Below are 18,492 nucleotides of genomic sequence, written 5' to 3'. Positions count from 1 at the left end.
AATAGGATAAGAGATAGTTCTGCATATTAAAGAGCAGTAGTAAATGTACAAAAGAGAAATTAAGTAAGGCCTCTGAAATTAACAACTCATTGGTTTTCTTTTTAAAAGAAGCAACATTTTTTATTGTTTAAATTGCATTCAGGAATTAGGCTCCAGTTGTTGCTGACACCACCTGATATTTTGCTTTTGGAGGTATTTTATGCCCCACCGTGAGGTGTGTGTGTGTGTGTGTGTGTGTGTGTGTGTGTGTGAGTGAGTGAGTGTGTGAGTGAGTGAGTGTGACTGTCATCATAATAACATGAATGAATGTCAGACTGCAAATTGACTGCAGCATGTTATGTTCTGTGGTTATGCCCCTGAGTTAGCCAACAGTAAGTTTTGCTCAGTAAAATAAAATCAGAAAATGAAATGCTGCAGTCAGTTTGTGAAAACATAAAGAGCCACTGTATTGATTTATGTTATTTAAATGAAAAACTGCTGATTTTCAACCAGCTCTGTGTCATCAAGGTGTGGGAATTTTGTGCAGATGACCAGTGTTTGCCTTTCCACCGTGCTGCCTGGAGCTTTCCGCTCATCTGCCAGTGGAGGTCCCCGGATTTCACGTCATCAGGAGGACTTGTGTTGGTGGATGAGCGAGGAGTTCCAGGCTGAGTGGTGTCCATTTGCATTTAATGTTACTCCTCAGGTTGCAGTGACACAGAGCTGATTCAAAATCGGCATAATTAGCCAAATTTAACATCCAGTCTTTACGGGGAATTGTTTCAGCTCTACGTTACAGCATCATATGGGAGCCGGTCTGTTTTGGATGAGTTTTGTCTGGAGCTTTTATCTCCTTCTCGTTTCTTCTCCCTCATGTAGAAGCCCAGCAGCGCCTCCTGCTGGTGACTGTGTTTGCACTGAGCGTTCGCTACCAGCCAGTGGACGTGTCCCTGGCCATCTCCAGTGGGCTGCTCAACGTGCTGTCCCAGCTCTGTGGGACAGAGACGATGCTGGGGCAGCCGCTCCAGCTGCTGCAGAAACCCGGAGTGTCCCAGCTCAGCACCGCCCTCAAGGTGGCGTCCACCCGCCTGCTGCAGATCCTCGCCATCAGCACCGGGTAAGAGGTTTAAAACTGGAGCAATGGAGACATCAGAACTGTAAACCTGAAGAAAAGATGACACTTACAGCTGCGTCTTTGCTTCCATTCACAGGACGTATGCAGACAAGTTGAGTCCCAAAGTCGTCCAGTCGCTGCTGGACCTTCTCTGCAGTCAGCTGAAGAACCTGCTGTCTCAGGCCGGAGTCAGTCTCCTGTCCTCTGGGAAAGACCAGGAAGACAGCAAACATGAGGACAGTGCGGACTCTGAGAAGAAAGACTTCAGAGGTAATGAAGTTCCTCTTTTTGTTCAGTCAGTTTTATTGACCTGACGAGGGCGCCATGTTGTCCCTCTTGTGTCTGATGATACCGGAAGTTCACTGTGTTTGTGACCGTTATTACATTCATATGAGAAGTCTTGGTAACAACTAAGTTAGGAATATAATAAAATTTTGTTATTAACAACAAGAATTATTTTTGTCAACAAAAAAATTATAATAATGTGGAAAACAAACACATTTACAGTCAGTTGTTATATCAGGAAACTGGAGCTGGTTTTGAACATTCAAATCATTAAATTGTGATTAATACTTAAATAGATTTGTTTTTTAACAAAAAAAAATCCAGTATTTTTCATCCTAGACCCAATTTTTCCATGTTTTTGTGCCTAAGTAATTCGTGGGAACAACATTTTTTATGCCTTTGTGCCGGTGATAGCTGCGGCCGGAAGCATTGTTTTCAGGTTGGTGGACTGGTGGGCGGAGGCTGTAATTCTAGTTTTCTTAATACTTTTTATTTATGAACATTTTTTGACATCATAGGGACAATAAACAACAACAACAAAAAGCAAACAGAGAGCAGAAAACACACAAAAAAGACATAGATATGAAAAGATATGTTGTTCCCATACGACACTAAGACACAAAAACATGGGAAAATAACGTCCAGTTTGAAAGAAGTCCCCCTCATTAACTGTGTCTGCAGTGAAGGTGAATAAAGGTTTGTATTCCATGAAATCAACATATGGCCTGTAACATATTGTGTTGTTGTTGTTGTTGTTTTTTTCCAGCATTAATCCGTAAGCAGCACACTGCTGAGCTTCATCTCGGAGACTTCCTCGTCTTCCTCAGGAGGGTGGTGTCCTCCAAGGCCATCCAGTCCAAGATGGCCTCCCCTAAATGGACTGAAGTGCTGCTCAACATCGCAGCGCAGAAATGCTGCTCAGGTACAACAAGCTTGTCACTGCTGTTGGATGGAAACCATGGATCGTCATATTTTGTCTATTAAAATTTTTTGGTAAATCAGTGCTGCTGGTTACCCTTTACATCTTTACATGGGTTTTACAAATACTAAAGTAATGAAAAGTTTTTAAAAGATTGATTTTAAAAGAGCAACTAAATCTCATCACTCCACTGGATCCTCAGCTCCGTCTACACCAAGCAGTCTGGTTCAGTTCAGTTCAGTTCAGTTCAGTACGCATATTTGCTGTGTCCATGGTGAAAAGTTGTGGATGGTCCCAACAGAAGCGTTCCTTAGCGTCCCCATGTTTGGTCCCCCCTCTGTTGGGGTACCTAGCACACAGATCTGGTACTAAAAGGTGGAGCTGTGAACACTGCAGTCTGATTGGTCAGTAGAGGACGCTCACTCTGGTTTTATGTAACCTCTTCATATGCGTGAGTTGATGACGTGAATCCGTCAGCACACCTTAAATTTCACTGTGACAACTTTGACCATCACTTTAGTTTTTATGTGACACACACTTTTAGTAATGACTTTAAAAATATAGATTCATTTGGAGCGGATTATGTGAAGGTCATATATTCTAACCCCCTGGTGGCTGCTGGTTGCAGGGGTCCCTCTGGTGGGAAACTTGAGAACTCGGCTCCTCGCTCTTCACGTGTTGGAGGCCGTCCTTCCTGCCTGTGAGGCCAACATGGAGGACGACCAGATGACACAGGTGTGCCACTCTCTTTGCTCGGTACAGGTCCTCAGTAACAGTCAGTGAGCTCATACAGTTTGTTCTCTTCCAGGTCGTAGAGCGTCTGTTCGCCCTGTTGTCTGACTGCATGTGGGAAGCTCCTGTCGCTCAGGCCAAACACTCGGTCCAGATCAAAGAAAAAGTTCACGAACTCAAACTGCAGGTGAGAAACTGACCGTTCTCCTCTCCTGCTCGTGTGTGTTGATTAGCATTTATTTGTCTGAGTGACTGACGTGTCTTTAATCCACAGGGAGAGGCAGAGGAGGAGGACGAGAACCTTCCCATACAGGAAGTGTCCTTTGACCCGGAGAAGGCTCAGTGCTGTGTGGTGGAGAATGGCCAGGGGCTGACGCATGGCAGTGGGGGGAAAGGCTACGGCCTGGCGTCCACTGGGATCTCCTCTGGATGTTACCAGTGGAAGGTAGAGTACTGTTTTATTAAATCGTTGGGCTGTAACAGTGTGTGTGTCTGTGTTTAGAGCTGCGACAAACAATTATCTTCATCGTTATTTAATCTGTTGCAGGCATGGGACAATATGATTATCCTATAATTGTCTTTATACATGGCATAAAAAATACCACTGTTATCATAGCTGTTGTGCTTCATAGTTTCTCTGTACATTTTGGTACAGTTACAAGAGTCAGCTGTTGTAAACATCAGGGCTGAATTGTAAATAATTATGGAAGGACTGAAGTAATGACGGGGCAGTAACTGATGAGAGTTTTACACAAAAGTCGTCTGCCTGTTTCGATTCCCTTCATGTTTTGTTTCTGTAGTTTTACATCGTGAAGGAGAACCGAGGCAACGAGGGCACGTGTGTGGGTGTTTCACGATGGCCCGTGCACGACTTCAACCACCGCACCACGTCAGATATGTGGCTGTACCGAGCGTACAGCGGGAACCTGTATCACAACGGGGAGCAAACACTGACGCTCAGCAGCTTCACTCAGGGAGACTTCATCACCTGCGTCCTGGACATGGAGGCCAGAACCATCTCCTTCGGCAAGAACGGAGAGGTGAGAGACGTCAGCTCGACATCAGCTACCACAGCAGACTCCTCCTCAGGGTTCTGCATCCATCTCTAACTGTGAACTTGTGATCCCACAGGAACCAAAGTTAGCCTTCGAGGATGTCGACGCCACAGAGCTCTACCCCTGTGTGATGTTCTACAGCAGCAACCCAGGAGAGAAGGTAAGAGATATTTATTCTGAAAAATAATATATATATATATATATATATTTTTTTTTTTTTTTTTTTTTTTACACAGCTTGTTGCAGGTTACCATCAGGTACCTGATCTGGTGCAGGACTCTGAATGAGACTTCAGTTATACTATACGAGTTGTGTGAGAGTTTGTGATCAGATGATTCGATATAGTTTTGCTGTTGTTAAACGCTGATCAACAATTTGTCATTTTGGGATTCTTCGTTTACCAGAGACATGTGAGAAGAACACATTTTTCTTCACAAAGTTCATGTAACACAGTGTGACTATCTGGCATATAAATGGTCCTTTTGTGGTCCTTCTCCCACTGAACCTCATACTGTGTTTTTATTTTTCACTTGCACTGACCTGTTGGCAAAATGTAGATGAACCCAACTCACTCTAATGACAATATTCCTTCATAAAACCTCCCTCTGCACTGGATCACACATGTACTACTGATCTTAATTCTGACCTGCAGCACTTGAATAAGAAAAAGATGATGTGTCCAAAAATCTGTCTTAACTTTTGTTAAAAAAAAAAGCTCTTTAAAGGTCTTAAAAAGCATAAAATTGAAGAAGTTGTTGAAGATTCTCAGTCGTCTAGGCCATGGTAATCTTAAGTGCTTATCGTAGGCGACTGGACGTTGAAGACGTTTCACCTCTCATCCAAGAGGCTCCTTCAGTTCTAACGGACTGGTGCAGAGTCGTCGGCTTTAAACTCTGTGTGGGTGTGAACCCTGAAAGAGTCGTTGAGATCACGCGAGCTCTGACTTTCAGAGTCGTTTAGGTCACATGTGAGTCGTTGACCAACCTGGCCATCATGTGTAAAATTAGGGTTTGATGGGTCCAGGTGTGAATGAGTGTTCGACCATCGTTAAACAGAGGAGGTGGACTACGACACCATTTATCATCCACATACAGTGCAGTGTTGGGATCCTTCTCCAGACGCCCATTCTCATACCTGTGGACACCATGTGACGTTGTAAAAATGTTGATTAATGTGCGTTCTCCTTCTCACTGTAAATACCGTAAATGAATGATATTAAAAACACACTTCACTCTCCAGGTAAATCTTTTATTTCCACCTGCTCTGTGATGACGAGTGGTCCAACAGGCGAAAAGCAAGAATCAGCATTTTATTATCATGTCAGAAACGTCAGAATTTTCTAAGAAGTTGTGAAGCTTCTCATGTCGACTTAACTTGCTGTTTTCCTTCATGTTATTTGGCTCTTTTTCTTCTGCTCTCTGAAAAAGTTTAAATCTTAAATCCGATCTGAATGATGGCTTTAACAGTGTCTCTCTGTGTATTTACTGTATCTGTGGAAACACAGTGTTGTATTTATATATTCTGCTTATTTTGTCCAGGTGAAGATCTGTGACATGCAGATGAGGGGGACGCCTCGAGACCTCTTACCTGGTGACCCAGTCTGCAGCCCCATGGCCACCGTCTTGGCCGAGGCCACCACACAGCTGATCCGCATCTTACATCGCACCGACCACTGGACGCATCGCATCAACAAGACCATGATCGAGCGCCTCCACAAGATCAAACCTTGCTTCAGAGAGTCCGCCAGTGCCTCAGGTGGCGGTGGGGGTCAGCGGCTGAAGAAGAGTCGCTCTGTGCAGAGCCGTGAGGAGCACGACGCCCAGAGAGAAAGCCAAGAAACACCCACCAGGACGGAGGAGGAGAGGGGACGCCACGGACGGCAGCACGGCCTGGGGGAGCTGTCGGAGCACCACCTGAGGACGCTTTGCACGGAGGTGTGGCCGGTCCTGGCGGTGATAGGAGGGGCAGATGCGGGCCTACGTGTAGGTGGGCGATGTGTGCACAAGCAGACGGGGAGGCACGCTACTCTGCTGGGCGTGGTGAAGGAAGGCAGCACCTCAGCGAAGGTGCAGTGGGACGAGGCTGAGATCACCATCAGGTACCGGGGGAAACATTTTGCTGTGACACCTTTATTTAACATTTTTCTTTGTCTGTATGTCGTTCTGTTTGTTAATTATTGCTCTTTTTTATATGTTTATCAAATTATTATCTAGTTACCGGTAGGCCTGTCACGATAATTACCTTATTAACTTAACTATGACATGAGCTCGGTCATTTTGCTGACCTCGATGTTGCCAGATGTGTTTACATGCACGTTTGTTCACAAGACTGTCACCAAAAAAAAATTAGCCAACATGATGCCAGAATAACCAGCAGGGTTTTGACGACCATTTTAAGACTTGGGCGCTCCGTAAATCCACCAGCAAACCGCCCGGCTCCCAGGCCATCCGTCCTTGGGAGCCAACTACAGCACATTGACTGGAGCAAACTGTGGTTTTCTACATGTCACAAGAGGCAACAGTTGTTTTTGCTTTTGTTGGCCAAATTTTTATGCCTCCACATCGGCGAAAGCTGTGGACGGTGGTATTTTGTATTTGGGTTGTTCGTCCATTCATTCTTTTGTTCGACAGGACACAATATATCAAGAACACCTTGGGGGATTTTTTTCAAATTTGGGGCAAACATCTACTGGGACTCAATGATGAAGCGATTAGGTTTTGAACGTCAAAGGTCACTATGACCTTGCATCCATGTCATTCTCGTGAGCGCATTATCTCAAGAAGTCCTTGAGGGAGTTACCTCAAATATGACACAAACGTCCACATGACCTCAGGATTAAACAGATTATAATTTGTTGGTCAAAGGTCACAGTGACCTGTTCCATCATATTCTTGTGAATGCAGTATCTCAAAAACACCTGCTTGGACTCAACAATAAAGTGATTGGAATCCACGGCTATCGCTGGCGTGAAGGTATATTGTTTTTGGGTCTTCAGTTCATAGGTTCGTCCATCGATATCTCAAGAACGCCAGGGATTTTTTAAAAATTTGGCACAAACATTCACTTGGGCTTAATGATGAATGTATTTGACTTTGGTGGTCAGAGTTCAAGGTTGCTGTGACCTTCCATCTGACTTGTTCTTGTGAATGCGATATCTGAGAGAATACACACACTGAGAGAATTTCTTCAAATTTGGCACAAACACCCACTTGGACTCAAAAATGAATTGACTAAAGTTTGTTGGTCAAAGGTCACAGTGACCTCACAAAACTTTTTTTTTGGCCAAAACTTGAGAATGCATACGCTAATTATGATGGAATTTCACACAAATATCTAACAGTGTAAAATAATGAAGGTCAAAAGGTCAAAGGTCAGCTTGACTGTGACATCATCATGTTTTAACGTCATATCTCAGGAACAGAAGGGGAGACATTTGGTCAGATACTGAATTGGTGACTCTAATCTTGAAACTGTGCTGATTGTATAGATCTTCTGTGCTGCCGGTGGAAGGATGTGACATATGACATGGACGCGAACTCAGTGTAACTTGACTGGTGCGTGGAGGTGTACAACCAGATTGACGGAGCTGTCAGCTTACAATTACGCGGGGCTGTAGTTGTAGATCATTAAGTCTCAAACTGAGTAATTTTGGGCTACTCCTACAAATCTACTATAAATTTGTATATACTTTCTTGGATAAATTAACAAGTGTTAATCACTTTTTTTTAAAAAATATGTCATATATTTTTCTCATATTCTAATTCCAGTGTCTGTACTGACATTATTACACTATTATATTATTGTTATATCAGTGGTCACAAAATGACATTAATGTAACTTATTACTGTTCTCTCTGGGACGATATATCGCTCAGTGAGAGTAGTTATGGTGACAGGACTAGTTACCACTTTACATTTATTTTGATTTTAACAACATCAGCCATGTAAAGATTTTGGCTCTCACTGCTGTTGGGTAAAAAACGTTCTGAGTTACCTTCTTGTACTTTGTGTACATTGTGAATGATACTTTATTGGGGGAAAAACCCTTTGAATTCCTGTCGGGGCAGATCAGATTATTGCTGGTCCAACAGCAGTGTTGTGCATGACGTTCTGTTCTGGTTATTTATGTGACGTGTGCTGTGGCGCTCGGTCATCAGCAGGATGACCACATGGCTGATAAACTGTATTTTGTAACACAGATGAAGCTGAATGTTTGTTCACTGCCTGTGTTCACACTCCTCTGACACTCTGCGTTAGCCTCTTCATTACTTTTTCACCCTTTCATCTTCCCTCACTCTCATTTTGTCTTCATGTCACTGACTTGTCCTTTGCGTCATTAATCCATGACTCTTCTGCATGACCCAATCAATCATCATGCGGCATGTTTTTGTTTCATACCCAGCACATTCCATCTTTTTATTTGTCTTGCATGCTGTGCTCTTTCTCTCCTGCCCTTTCCCTCACTTTGTGTTTCCTTCCCTTGTCTCCTTTCACTCTCCACTCCCTTCTATTAAAGCTTCCCAACTTTCTGGTCGCCTAGTGACACTCCACTATACAACCTGGATCCCTGCGAGCCGCTGCCCTTCGACGTGGCGCGTTTCCGCGGCCTCACCGCCTCGCTGCTGTTGGACCTCACCTACCTCACCAGCATCCACGAGGAAACCGCCGCCAAGCTCAGCGCACGCCGCCATGAAAAGAAGCATCGCAACGCAGCCTCGACCGGGCACGAACCAACCAGTAATGAAGAGAAGGCAGAGAGCGAGGGGCACAGCCGTAATGAACAAAAGGAGAACACTGGAGCCTCATCAGGAGCAGCTCCAAACACCACGACCTCTGACCTGCGTGTGTCCCACAGCCTGGACGAGGTGAAAGCACACGTGGCTCCAAACTCAAAGTCAGAAAGTGAGATCTCCTCTGTGGTTAGTGGAGGGGCAGGCGGGAACGAGACCCTTTTCACCACAGCTCCTCACACTCCTGCTGAGGGGAACAGGAAGAAAGGTCATGAGCACGGCTCCCGCAGTCATGAGCCGTCTCCTTCCTGCATCGCCACGCAGTCTGAGATCCACGCTGTGCAGCTGTCATATCTCTACCTGGGAGCCATGAAGACCCTCAGCGCCCTGCTCAGCTGCAGCAAGTATGCTGAGCTGCTGCTCATACCAAAGGTACTGCAGCAGTACAGTTTAATCTCTCATGTGTTCTTCTTACAGGCAATTATTTAACATTTTGGGAAATATGTTTATTTGCTTTCTTACTGAGGGTTTGATGATAGCATTGATTACAGCTCTCTTATCTGTCTGTTAAATATGAAGTTGGAGCTAACAGTTGGTTAGCATAACTCAGCACCACAGTCTGTATAAAAGAACTGGACTTAGCCTCCAGGCCTGAAGCGTGAAGCCAATGCAAAGTGCCGCAAGCACCATCCACACAAATATGTTTTAATTTTAAAACAGTGCTTCCAATCAAAACAATCACATCTTCATACACAACAGCGTTTTAGCATCATTTCATAAATAATCTTTGTCCATAGTAACGCGCCTGAAAATGCATAAAGCATGACCAGTCACATACACCAGACATGCACATGCCGAACAGGACACAGATTGTCTACTTGATGGCGAAAAGTAAGACCAGAGATTTCTTTGCTTAGATTGAGGTGGAACGAGGTAGATTGAGGTGGAACGAGGTGGAACTGTTTCTGACAGTAACACATGAGCATGAGGAGATCAAGGCAGTGAAGAACAGTTAGGGAGTCGTTAGAAAGCAAATATGGTGACAATCGTCAGTAGCATTATCCATCGCCGGAAAAAGCCATGGTGATTGGAAAGAAATACCCTCAAAAGAAGGATAAAATCACTAAAGATCTGTAGACCTAGCTATAATTTTTCTCTCAAGTTCACTCTGAACTGCACATCGCTAAATGGATCTGAAAAGTCTGTTCGTAAAACACTGAGGACGCCGAGGCCAAACGACACCACTGATTCCACACTGCAGAAGTTGCCCCATGATTTGGGACTCAGCTCCTCTGCTGTCTCACTACTGCTCACTATCATTATTAAATCTAATTTGTGCTGTGCTGGAGTAGTGCTCTGAGGAGTTTTATAATTAATTAATAATTAATGGACAGATGGGTCAGTCATATCGATCATCTCATTTAACTCTCAGCAAGAAAGCAAATTTCTGCAAAGCAAAAAAACAACTTAAACTATTTCTTTACTGTTACCTTCCTCTCCTGTTTCTATATATTTTATATAAATGGAATAATTAGAGCAATTAAATATGAAGCAAACAGAATCTGCGCAGAGAGACAGCTGACACAGATCCAGGTCAGATTGATGCCAACCTGTTCTCTCTCCTGACATCAAGGTGTTACCAGAAGCACCCAGCGGGCACAACGCTGATCTGAATGCCAGCACCAGCGGAAGCACAGCTGCCACCTCGCCGGTGTGCCAGGAGGAAGTGGAGATGCGTGCGGCTCTGCAGTTCCTCATGCGCCATATGGTGAAGCGGGCAGTGATGCGCTCCCCCATCAAGCGAGCTCTGGGCCTGGCGGACCTGGAGAGGGCGCAGGCCATGATCTACAAGCTCGTTGTGAACGGGCTGATGGAGGAGCCCAGCGGGGGAAAGGCTAAGCCCGGTGAGACTGTGTGGAGGGTTGATATACTGACTTTGTTTATTTGTTTTCTGAGAGTTCATTTTTACATCTTCGTCTGTCGTTTCGTCTCCCGCAGGAGTGAGGAGTGAACCGGAAGGTGAGGGGGAAGGTACAGAGGGTGAGCAGTTGGCACAGACCCCAGTCACCACCAGCCCCTCTGCCTCCAGCACCACCTCCTTCATGAGCTCCTCGCTGGAGGACACCACCACTGCTACAACACCCGTCACAGACACAGAGACCGTCCCTGCCTCGGAGTCTCCGGGGGTCATGCCTCTCAGCCTCCTCAGGTCAGACCAGATGGCTGCACATATTGTCAGCCAGCGAGTGTTAATCATCAGCCATGTCTCTCATGTTTGATTAACTTGAGATGATTATTTTAATACTTCTGTGTGATGTCACAGGCAAATGTTCTCGAGCTACCCAACCACCACCCTCGTTCCAACCCGTCGAGCTCAGACTCCTCCTGTGTCCTCTCTGCCAACGTCTCCCTCTGATGAGGTCGGCCGCCGGCAGAGTCTCACCTCCCCTGACTCGCAGCCCTCCAGACCACAGAACAGGACAGGTACCTGTAAGTACACCAGACTGCCATGCATGTAGATATCTGTTGTGCTGGTGAAAAGCTAAAACAGTGTGTCATAAATATAAGCCAAAGAAAACAGCATAGTTTTTAGTTTGTTCACTGTGTTTTTGAGTTCATATAAACCAATAAAAGACTGATGGCCTTCATGACAACACAGGATTTCCCTCAGGAATAAATTAAATGAACTCAAACTCCGTCCTAACTTCCGATCGTCAGCACAACAGTGACTTTTTCCTCACACATGCCCTCCAGATTGACGGAGCTGTCAGCCTTGAGTTCTCCCACTTGTAAAGACTCTGGAGGTTGTCTTCTGTCCTGACCTTTAAACGTGCTTCTCTGATCAATCACCGCAAAGCAGATCTACAACCAGATCAATCAATCAGTGTCACCTGCCGAGCTGAATCAATACATCCTGACACATGTCTCGTAGCACTTTAAAGCTGTTCTTCTCTGAGCAGCTCCTTATTTTGTTTTTCCCCTGTGTGACACGATCCACAATCCTGCCAGTGGCGCTGCAGCACTCCACTGATCTACAGGTGGCGCTAATGTGGCAAGACGTGCAGCAATGCACCAGAAAAGGCAGGAAGAAGAAAACTGCAAGCTCATAAATATGGATGTAAACAATGCAGGTTTCATGCCTTTAGAAAAATAGGATTTACAAGTGTTTTACGACAAACAAGATGCATTCAGCAGGTTTTATAGAAGTCAAGGCTACACAGTGACTGTAAATGTAACTTTTATTTGATTTAAAGAAAACTTTTCAAGACACCTTTTAGTTATTAGATAAGATAAGATGAGCTTTATTGATCCCACACCGCGGAAATTCACTCGTTACAGCAGCTCAAGAATCAAAAGCAAAGGAAAACAGTGACATAAATACAAACAAAAGAAGAATTTATTTTGCAGCATAAACAAAAAAGTTTTCCGTGCAGAACAACTGAGTTCAGATCATAAAAGAAAAACTCACCAGATTATAACGTTGTGTCAACCACACACACAAAGTGCGATGTTCTAACCTTACATATTTCAGAATAATTTCGCTCACTGTGGTGTTGTTATTTGATGCAGCTCTGTCGGACCCCAGCAGCAGGCTGTCAACATCTCCTCCTCCTCCCGCCATCGCTGTGCCTCTGCTGGAGATGGGCTTCTCTCTGCGCCAGATCACCAAAGCTCTGGAAGCCACCGGTCAGTCTCACTCAGGCTCCTCGTTGCCCGTTTGTTTCTTTATTTCATTTTGTATTCTTATTCTGACAAACTAACGTTCAGCAGATAACAAATTTCGACCTCTACATCACTAGAGTGTGCGGGAAGGAGCCGTGACTACTAGAGCTACAGCTAATGATACTGTCATCATCAATTTATCTATTGATTATTATTTTATATAACTGATTGTTTTTAAAATGTCAGAAAATAGAATGAATGCTCGTCACATCATTTCAAATCCAAAAATTGTAACTTTACAATGATATAAAACAGAAAACCAACAAAGCTGGAACAGTTATACGTTTTCAGTCTACTAAATTATGTTTAAGTGAATTAATGTTATAGTGTAATTAAATTATTTTTGTGTATTAATGGCAAGTCATGAAAATGAATTCACAAAGCAAAGAAAATGCATGAATCAGAGGGTTTTACACAAGTGTGGCACTTATTTTGAAATCAGTAGTTGTAGTTTGAACGCTGATCTAATAAGCAGCAGGTCATATAAAAAACATTTTTATGGGTTTGACTCTGAATGTCGTGGTGTGACTTTGACCGTGAGGTGTGACTTTAATCGTGAGGTGTATTGAGGGGTCCGGTCTGTGTTCCTGTTATCTCAGGTGCTCGAGGAGAAGCAGATGCTCAGAACATCACGGTGCTGGCCATGTGGATGATAGAGCATCCAGGCACAGAGGACGAACATGACGAGCCTCACACCAGAGGCAGCGGTGTTGGCGGTGACGGGTCGGATTCGTCCTGTCCGGGCGCGATGGCCTCAGCTGGAGGCAAATCTCTGGACAGGAGCCCGTACCTGTGCTCTCCCGGAGACATCGCCAGTGCAGACGCTTCGGAAATGGAGGAGGGCTTCAGTGAGAGGTACAGAGAGAGTTCTCACAGGAATGAGTTTTCATATTAGAGGTCTCCACAGATCCAAAACTGACAACATGAATAAGTTAACAAGCAGTTCACCGTCATAAAGAGCAGTTATAAAGTCGTAGAAACTAATTCCATGATGTCATTTGTTTATGTGCCTAAAAGATTAATCTGTAGACAGAGAGACAGAACAACAGTACAACTTTGTGTTCTCTGTAGTCCTGAGGGTCTGGAGCAGGACAGTGCATCAGCCTCCAGCGGCGGTCCGCTCAGAGGCCGCTCTGCTGCCGGCAGGAAACACCGCTTTGACCTGGCAGCTCGCACACTGTTGGCCCGCGCTGGTAAGAATATTCTACACATATATATTTAATCTTCACACTGTGTCCATCTCCCACTGCCTCAGTTTACTTGAACCTTCCTCTCCGTCTCAGCTGGACTGTACCGCTCGGTGCAGGCGCACCACAGCCAATCACGACGGGAGGTCTCATCGCTCCAACAGCAGCAGGACCCCGGCGCTCTTTACGACTTCAACCTGGATGAAGAGCTGGAGATGGACCTGGACGAGGAGACCATGGAGGCCATGTTCGGCCAGGACCTCGCCAGCGACACCGACATTCTGGGAATGTGGATCCCGGAGGTACTGGACTGGCCAACATGGGTGTGTGTGACTTTATGCTACGTTCAGAGGGCTGCCATCTTCATTCTGCTCTTTACCTGCCCTGCATCACTCTCACAGTTTATTCATTCTGTATCTGCACGCTGAACTGCTGCTTTATAAAACACTAACTCACTGATCTAACTGGCATGGAATGAAAGACTTAACTCTGAACAATAGCACAAGTGTTATAACTGGCTGATGCTTTGAACTCATTAATGCAGAGCTACAGTTGATTCATGTTTCTAACACGTCACTTTGCACGGGTGCTGAACTGTGTCTAAACAACTTTGTCTCGTGTGTGTGTCGTGTTTGTCTTCATGTATGTGAATATGTGTGTGTGTTCCTCTGTGATTGCACCACACCTCGCAGCACGTGTGTGAGACAGACGATCGAGACGAAGTGGTGGTGTGCGAGTTGTGCGAGGCCAACGTGGCCAACTTCAATCAACACATGAAGAAGAGTCACCCGGGCTGCGGCCGCAGCGCCAACCGCCAAGGCTACCGCAGCAACGGCTCCTACGTGGACGGCTGGTTTGGAGGCGAGTGTGGGAGCGGAAACCCTTACTACCTGCTGTGTGGCGGCTGCAGAGAGAAGTACCTGGCCATCAAAAGCAAAGCCAAAGTCCCCATCGTGGAGAGGTGAGCACACCTGAGAATGATCAGGGGAACATAACAGGAAGTTAAACTGATAAACGCTGACGTGACTCTGTGACATGTTGTTCAGGTATAAGGGGCAGGCTCCCGACCTCCTGGGGAAGCAGGACAGTGTCTATGAAGGTGAGCTGTGTCGTGAACATTTCAACATGATGTGATGTGTTTAATGTGTCTCACACAGAAGTGTGTGTTTGTCTTTGATGTTTAACTGGTTGTGTGTGTGTCCGTCCCTCTGCAGAGGACTGGGACATGCTGGACGTTGACGAAGATGAGAAGCTGACGGGTGAAGAGGAGTTTGAACTGTTGGCCGGCCCGTTGGGTCTCAGTGAGCGCAGGATCGTCCCCGAGGCTGTCCAGTTCCCCGACAGTGATCCGCTGGGAGCGTCTGTTGCCATGGTGACAGCCACCAACAGCATGGAGGAGACCCTGCTGCAGATCGGTGAGGAGGAGATCTCAGTACTCCTGGAGACATATCTAATGCATTGATGTTAAAATAACTGTGTGTGTTTGTGTTCAGGCTGTCAGACCTCGGTGGATAAGAGTTCATCAGGCAGAGTGACCCTCGGCGAGCAGGCAGCGGCCCTCCAGAACCCCCACGACCGAGTGATGGCTCTGAGGAGGGTGACGGCCGCGGCCCAGGTGCTGCTGGCCAGGACCATGGTGATGAGAGCGCTGTCCCTGCTGTCTGTCAGGTAGGCTGCACACTCCGTCTGTCAGTCTGTGCGTCTGGGTGTCTGTGTCCAGCTCTATTCTGAAATCAGATCTTCACGGGTCAAAACTTTCTGTATTTCCACAGACTTCAGTCAAAATATTGACTAAACAAATAAGTTGTCTGTTTAGCTGTTCGTACATTAAAGCCACAGGGTCTCATTCATGAAACGTGAGCAGAAGGAATTTGTGTGTAAACTGTTCGCAGACGGAAATTTACGTGCACGTCCACATTCATCAATATTTTAGTAGCTCCGATCTTTTCGTAGCTACTAACAAAATCTACTCCTGCTCCTGACCACCGGTAGTGCTTGTGTAAATGTAGTAAAGCACATAAATATTGCTTGTCACTATTGGAAATTACAATTTTAATTCGTATTGCGCTCTGTTATGTACACAATACACAGATGCCTTTGAAACACGTAATCTAAACATGACAAAATATTAAAAATATAACACATTTAGTTAAATTAGTTGGTAATTAGCAGGTGTAAGATCCAGATGAGGTTCATGATTGTGAATTATCTATGTAAATCAACTCAATAGATTACACGTTCTTTCTACATGTTGAATGATGATAATAAAAATATCCGTAAGGACAGCTGGATCACGGCCTCTTCAGCCTCAGTGCCTGGGTTCAGCAGGAGCAGCAGGAGCAGCTGAAAGAGTTATTGAGACAACACGTGTTTTGTTTTTGTTTTGTTTTGTTTTTTTGTGGCTTTTTGATCATTTGAATGAATAAATCTGATTTGAAAAATGTTTAATTTACGTTGTATAAAGCAGAGCTTTAGGCTATTAAGATTCAAATAATTTGAAAACGCTGCATACAAACTGCTGTAGGCTATATGTTATCCGTAAATGTTAAATAGCTCTACATTCCGACAGCCATCACTGATTTAGAGTTTATCCATTACGCACAAAACATCTCTGGTTTCCCGTTCCCACTTCATTCAAAACCGCACAAATGAATCTTCTGTTTGTTTGGTGACCACTACGCTATCAGTGATGGTTTTCAGAATGTATTAGGCTATAACACATTACAGTCTGGGTTTGATGTTGACTCCAGTGGAGGCATGTCGCTGTCTCCGTCAGGAATAATTCCTGACAGAGAGGTCTCCCCAATTATGCCAGTGATGCGCTTGTCAGCAGATAGTTGTGACTGTGAGCCTCCTCCTCCTGTGGCTGCTGTGTTTTTTTGTGTGTGTGCTTATGCGTTTCTTTGCCTCCAGTTTCATATCAAACCATTTACGCTTCACCTCTGACATGGTTCTTTGTGCCACGGAGACAATATTAACAGCATCTGTTACCTCCCTCCAGGCCTTTGCTTTGTCTGTCCCTGTCACACCACTACTAACTGAAGAAGATAAAAAAAGTCCACTTCACCCAAAATTATTTCGATCTCCGCTTCGGAAAAATTATTTTTTCTTTCACTGTCTTTCTTTGTTTGCGCCATGACTGACAGGTCGACTGGATGCACCTACACCTCCTTATATGGTGGTCATTGGCTATTCATGAGCGGGGATTTATGCTAATTGCTGATTACCGGGGGCGCGCTGTCACTTTATGATGGATTGGCATTCATGATCATACACACGTGTTTACGATCAAATCTGAGTTTCCCACGGCGTTCCTGAATCCGGAGTAGGTTTTTAGTAGAGCAGGCTTTTATGTGCAAATCTACACACAGATTTACTCACTTTTCATGAATGAGGCCCACTATTTGTAGGACTTGAAAATTCATGACTGTGGTGCCCCCTGGTGGTAGAGCATCAAATGAAAGACTCTTCTTTAAACAATATATGTCATCAGAATATTTTTGAAAGATGCCATAATTATTAAAAAAAAAAGTGGTTTACATTCAACAAATTGGCATAAAGATAATTAATTTGGGGACGATGTCTCAGACAAAATGAATTGCTCAGATGTGCAGTATATTTCACTAAATTTTTTGAGCATCTGTTCTTCATTAATGAAAACCTGTTCAGCCTTTACAGCTAATCACTAAAAACTGCATATTGTGAAATAAACCACATTAATAAAATACAAGGCTGATATAGTCACAAAATATTTTATTCATTATAACGCCTGTGATAAAAAAAAAAAAAAAAAAGCCATTTAAGCCATAATTTTAATATTTTAAAAGTCTTCCTAAAATACACCTAACAGGTAGATGGAAGCAGGTCTCTGATGCCTGATTTTACATGACATCTCTCCTCCCTCTCTCACAGCGGCTCGAGCTGCAGCCTTGCAGCAGGTCTGGAGTCTCTGGGTTTAACCGACATCAGGACTCTGGTCAGGCTGATGTGCCTGGCGGCAGCAGGCCGAGCCGGTCTCTCCACTAGTCCCACATCCGGCTCCAGCCACGCTGAGAGGCCCCGTGGGGCCGCCAAGGCCAGCAAACCCATCTCCTGTTTGGCTTACCTCAGCACAGCTGTGGGCTGCTTGGCCTCCAACAGTCCCAACGCCGCCAAGCTGCTGGTGCAGCTCTGCACTCAGGTACACAACGTTACTCATCAGCCTGGTTCTCTTAACTCATGTCATCGCTTCACTGAGATGATTTTACAGGTTTTACTGATTTTAAACAGATCAGGGTGCAATGAAGTCAGACATTTTGCCTTTATTTAGATAGAAGACAGTGGAGATATGAGAGTAAATGAGGAGATAGAGATAAGGGATGAATTACATGGTCAGTCAGTACGTCTCCAGTCACAGTGAAGTGGAGCTCCAGTCCCAGCTGGACGAGGACATCTAACTGGCCTACTGTCCTTGTCCCAGTATACAAGCACAACAGGGAAATCCATTTATTGAGCCAAGTATGTGCGACTCCTCTACGATAGGTGGAGATATGCCCCCTTTCAGCTTGTTAGTATTGGACCTTTTTCCTGTTGACCTATTATGTCACAGACCAAACAATGGACAAACAAGTTAGCTACGGTTAGCTAGCAGCTAACTGCTACCATGGTGGACAACTTTACAGCTCTGTACATTTGGTCCGTCCAAAAAGTCACGGCTCTGGATGTAGATTTCTCCATGTTGTTACCGGCTTCTTCTTCTCTTACACATTTAATGCTATTGGACTTCCGGG

The 18,492-nt window shown here is 44.9% G+C and overlaps 1 protein-coding gene across 7 annotated transcripts in view; it reads left to right on the top strand.

Moving 5' to 3' along the window:
• Positions 1-18,492, top strand: part of herc1 (HECT and RLD domain containing E3 ubiquitin protein ligase family member 1) — an 82,812-nt gene that overhangs the window by 41,609 nt on the left and 22,711 nt on the right. For 3 of the 7 annotated variants that reach the window (XM_049563521.1, XM_049563493.1, XM_049563530.1), the window contains exons 29-50: positions 859-1,096; positions 1,191-1,363; positions 2,145-2,300; positions 2,926-3,032; positions 3,106-3,216; positions 3,304-3,474; positions 3,830-4,069; positions 4,161-4,244; positions 5,623-6,182; positions 8,600-9,245; positions 10,447-10,717; positions 10,812-11,022; positions 11,137-11,303; positions 12,384-12,500; positions 13,136-13,391; positions 13,608-13,729; positions 13,820-14,046; positions 14,416-14,684; positions 14,770-14,822; positions 14,938-15,138; positions 15,217-15,391; positions 17,636-17,903. In XM_049563521.1, coding sequence (XP_049419478.1) covers positions 859-1,096; positions 1,191-1,363; positions 2,145-2,300; positions 2,926-3,032; positions 3,106-3,216; positions 3,304-3,474; positions 3,830-4,069; positions 4,161-4,244; positions 5,623-6,182; positions 8,600-9,245; positions 10,447-10,717; positions 10,812-11,022; positions 11,137-11,303; positions 12,384-12,500; positions 13,136-13,391; positions 13,608-13,729; positions 13,820-14,046; positions 14,416-14,684; positions 14,770-14,822; positions 14,938-15,138; positions 15,217-15,391; positions 17,636-17,903 — 4,823 coding nt within the window. The remainder of the gene's footprint in view (positions 1-858; positions 1,097-1,190; positions 1,364-2,144; positions 2,301-2,925; positions 3,033-3,105; positions 3,217-3,303; positions 3,475-3,829; positions 4,070-4,160; positions 4,245-5,622; positions 6,183-8,599; positions 9,246-10,446; positions 10,718-10,811; positions 11,023-11,136; positions 11,304-12,383; positions 12,501-13,135; positions 13,392-13,607; positions 13,730-13,819; positions 14,047-14,415; positions 14,685-14,769; positions 14,823-14,937; positions 15,139-15,216; positions 15,392-17,635; positions 17,904-18,492) is intronic. The other 4 variants (XM_049563498.1, XM_049563539.1, XM_049563512.1 and 1 more) reach the window with 3 other exon arrangements.

The sequence above is a fragment of the Epinephelus fuscoguttatus genome, linkage group LG2, assembly GCF_011397635.1.
Source record: "Epinephelus fuscoguttatus linkage group LG2, E.fuscoguttatus.final_Chr_v1".
Classification (NCBI taxonomy): Eukaryota; Metazoa; Chordata; class Actinopteri; order Perciformes; family Serranidae; genus Epinephelus; species Epinephelus fuscoguttatus.
This window is presented reverse-complemented; position numbering and strand designations above follow the sequence as displayed.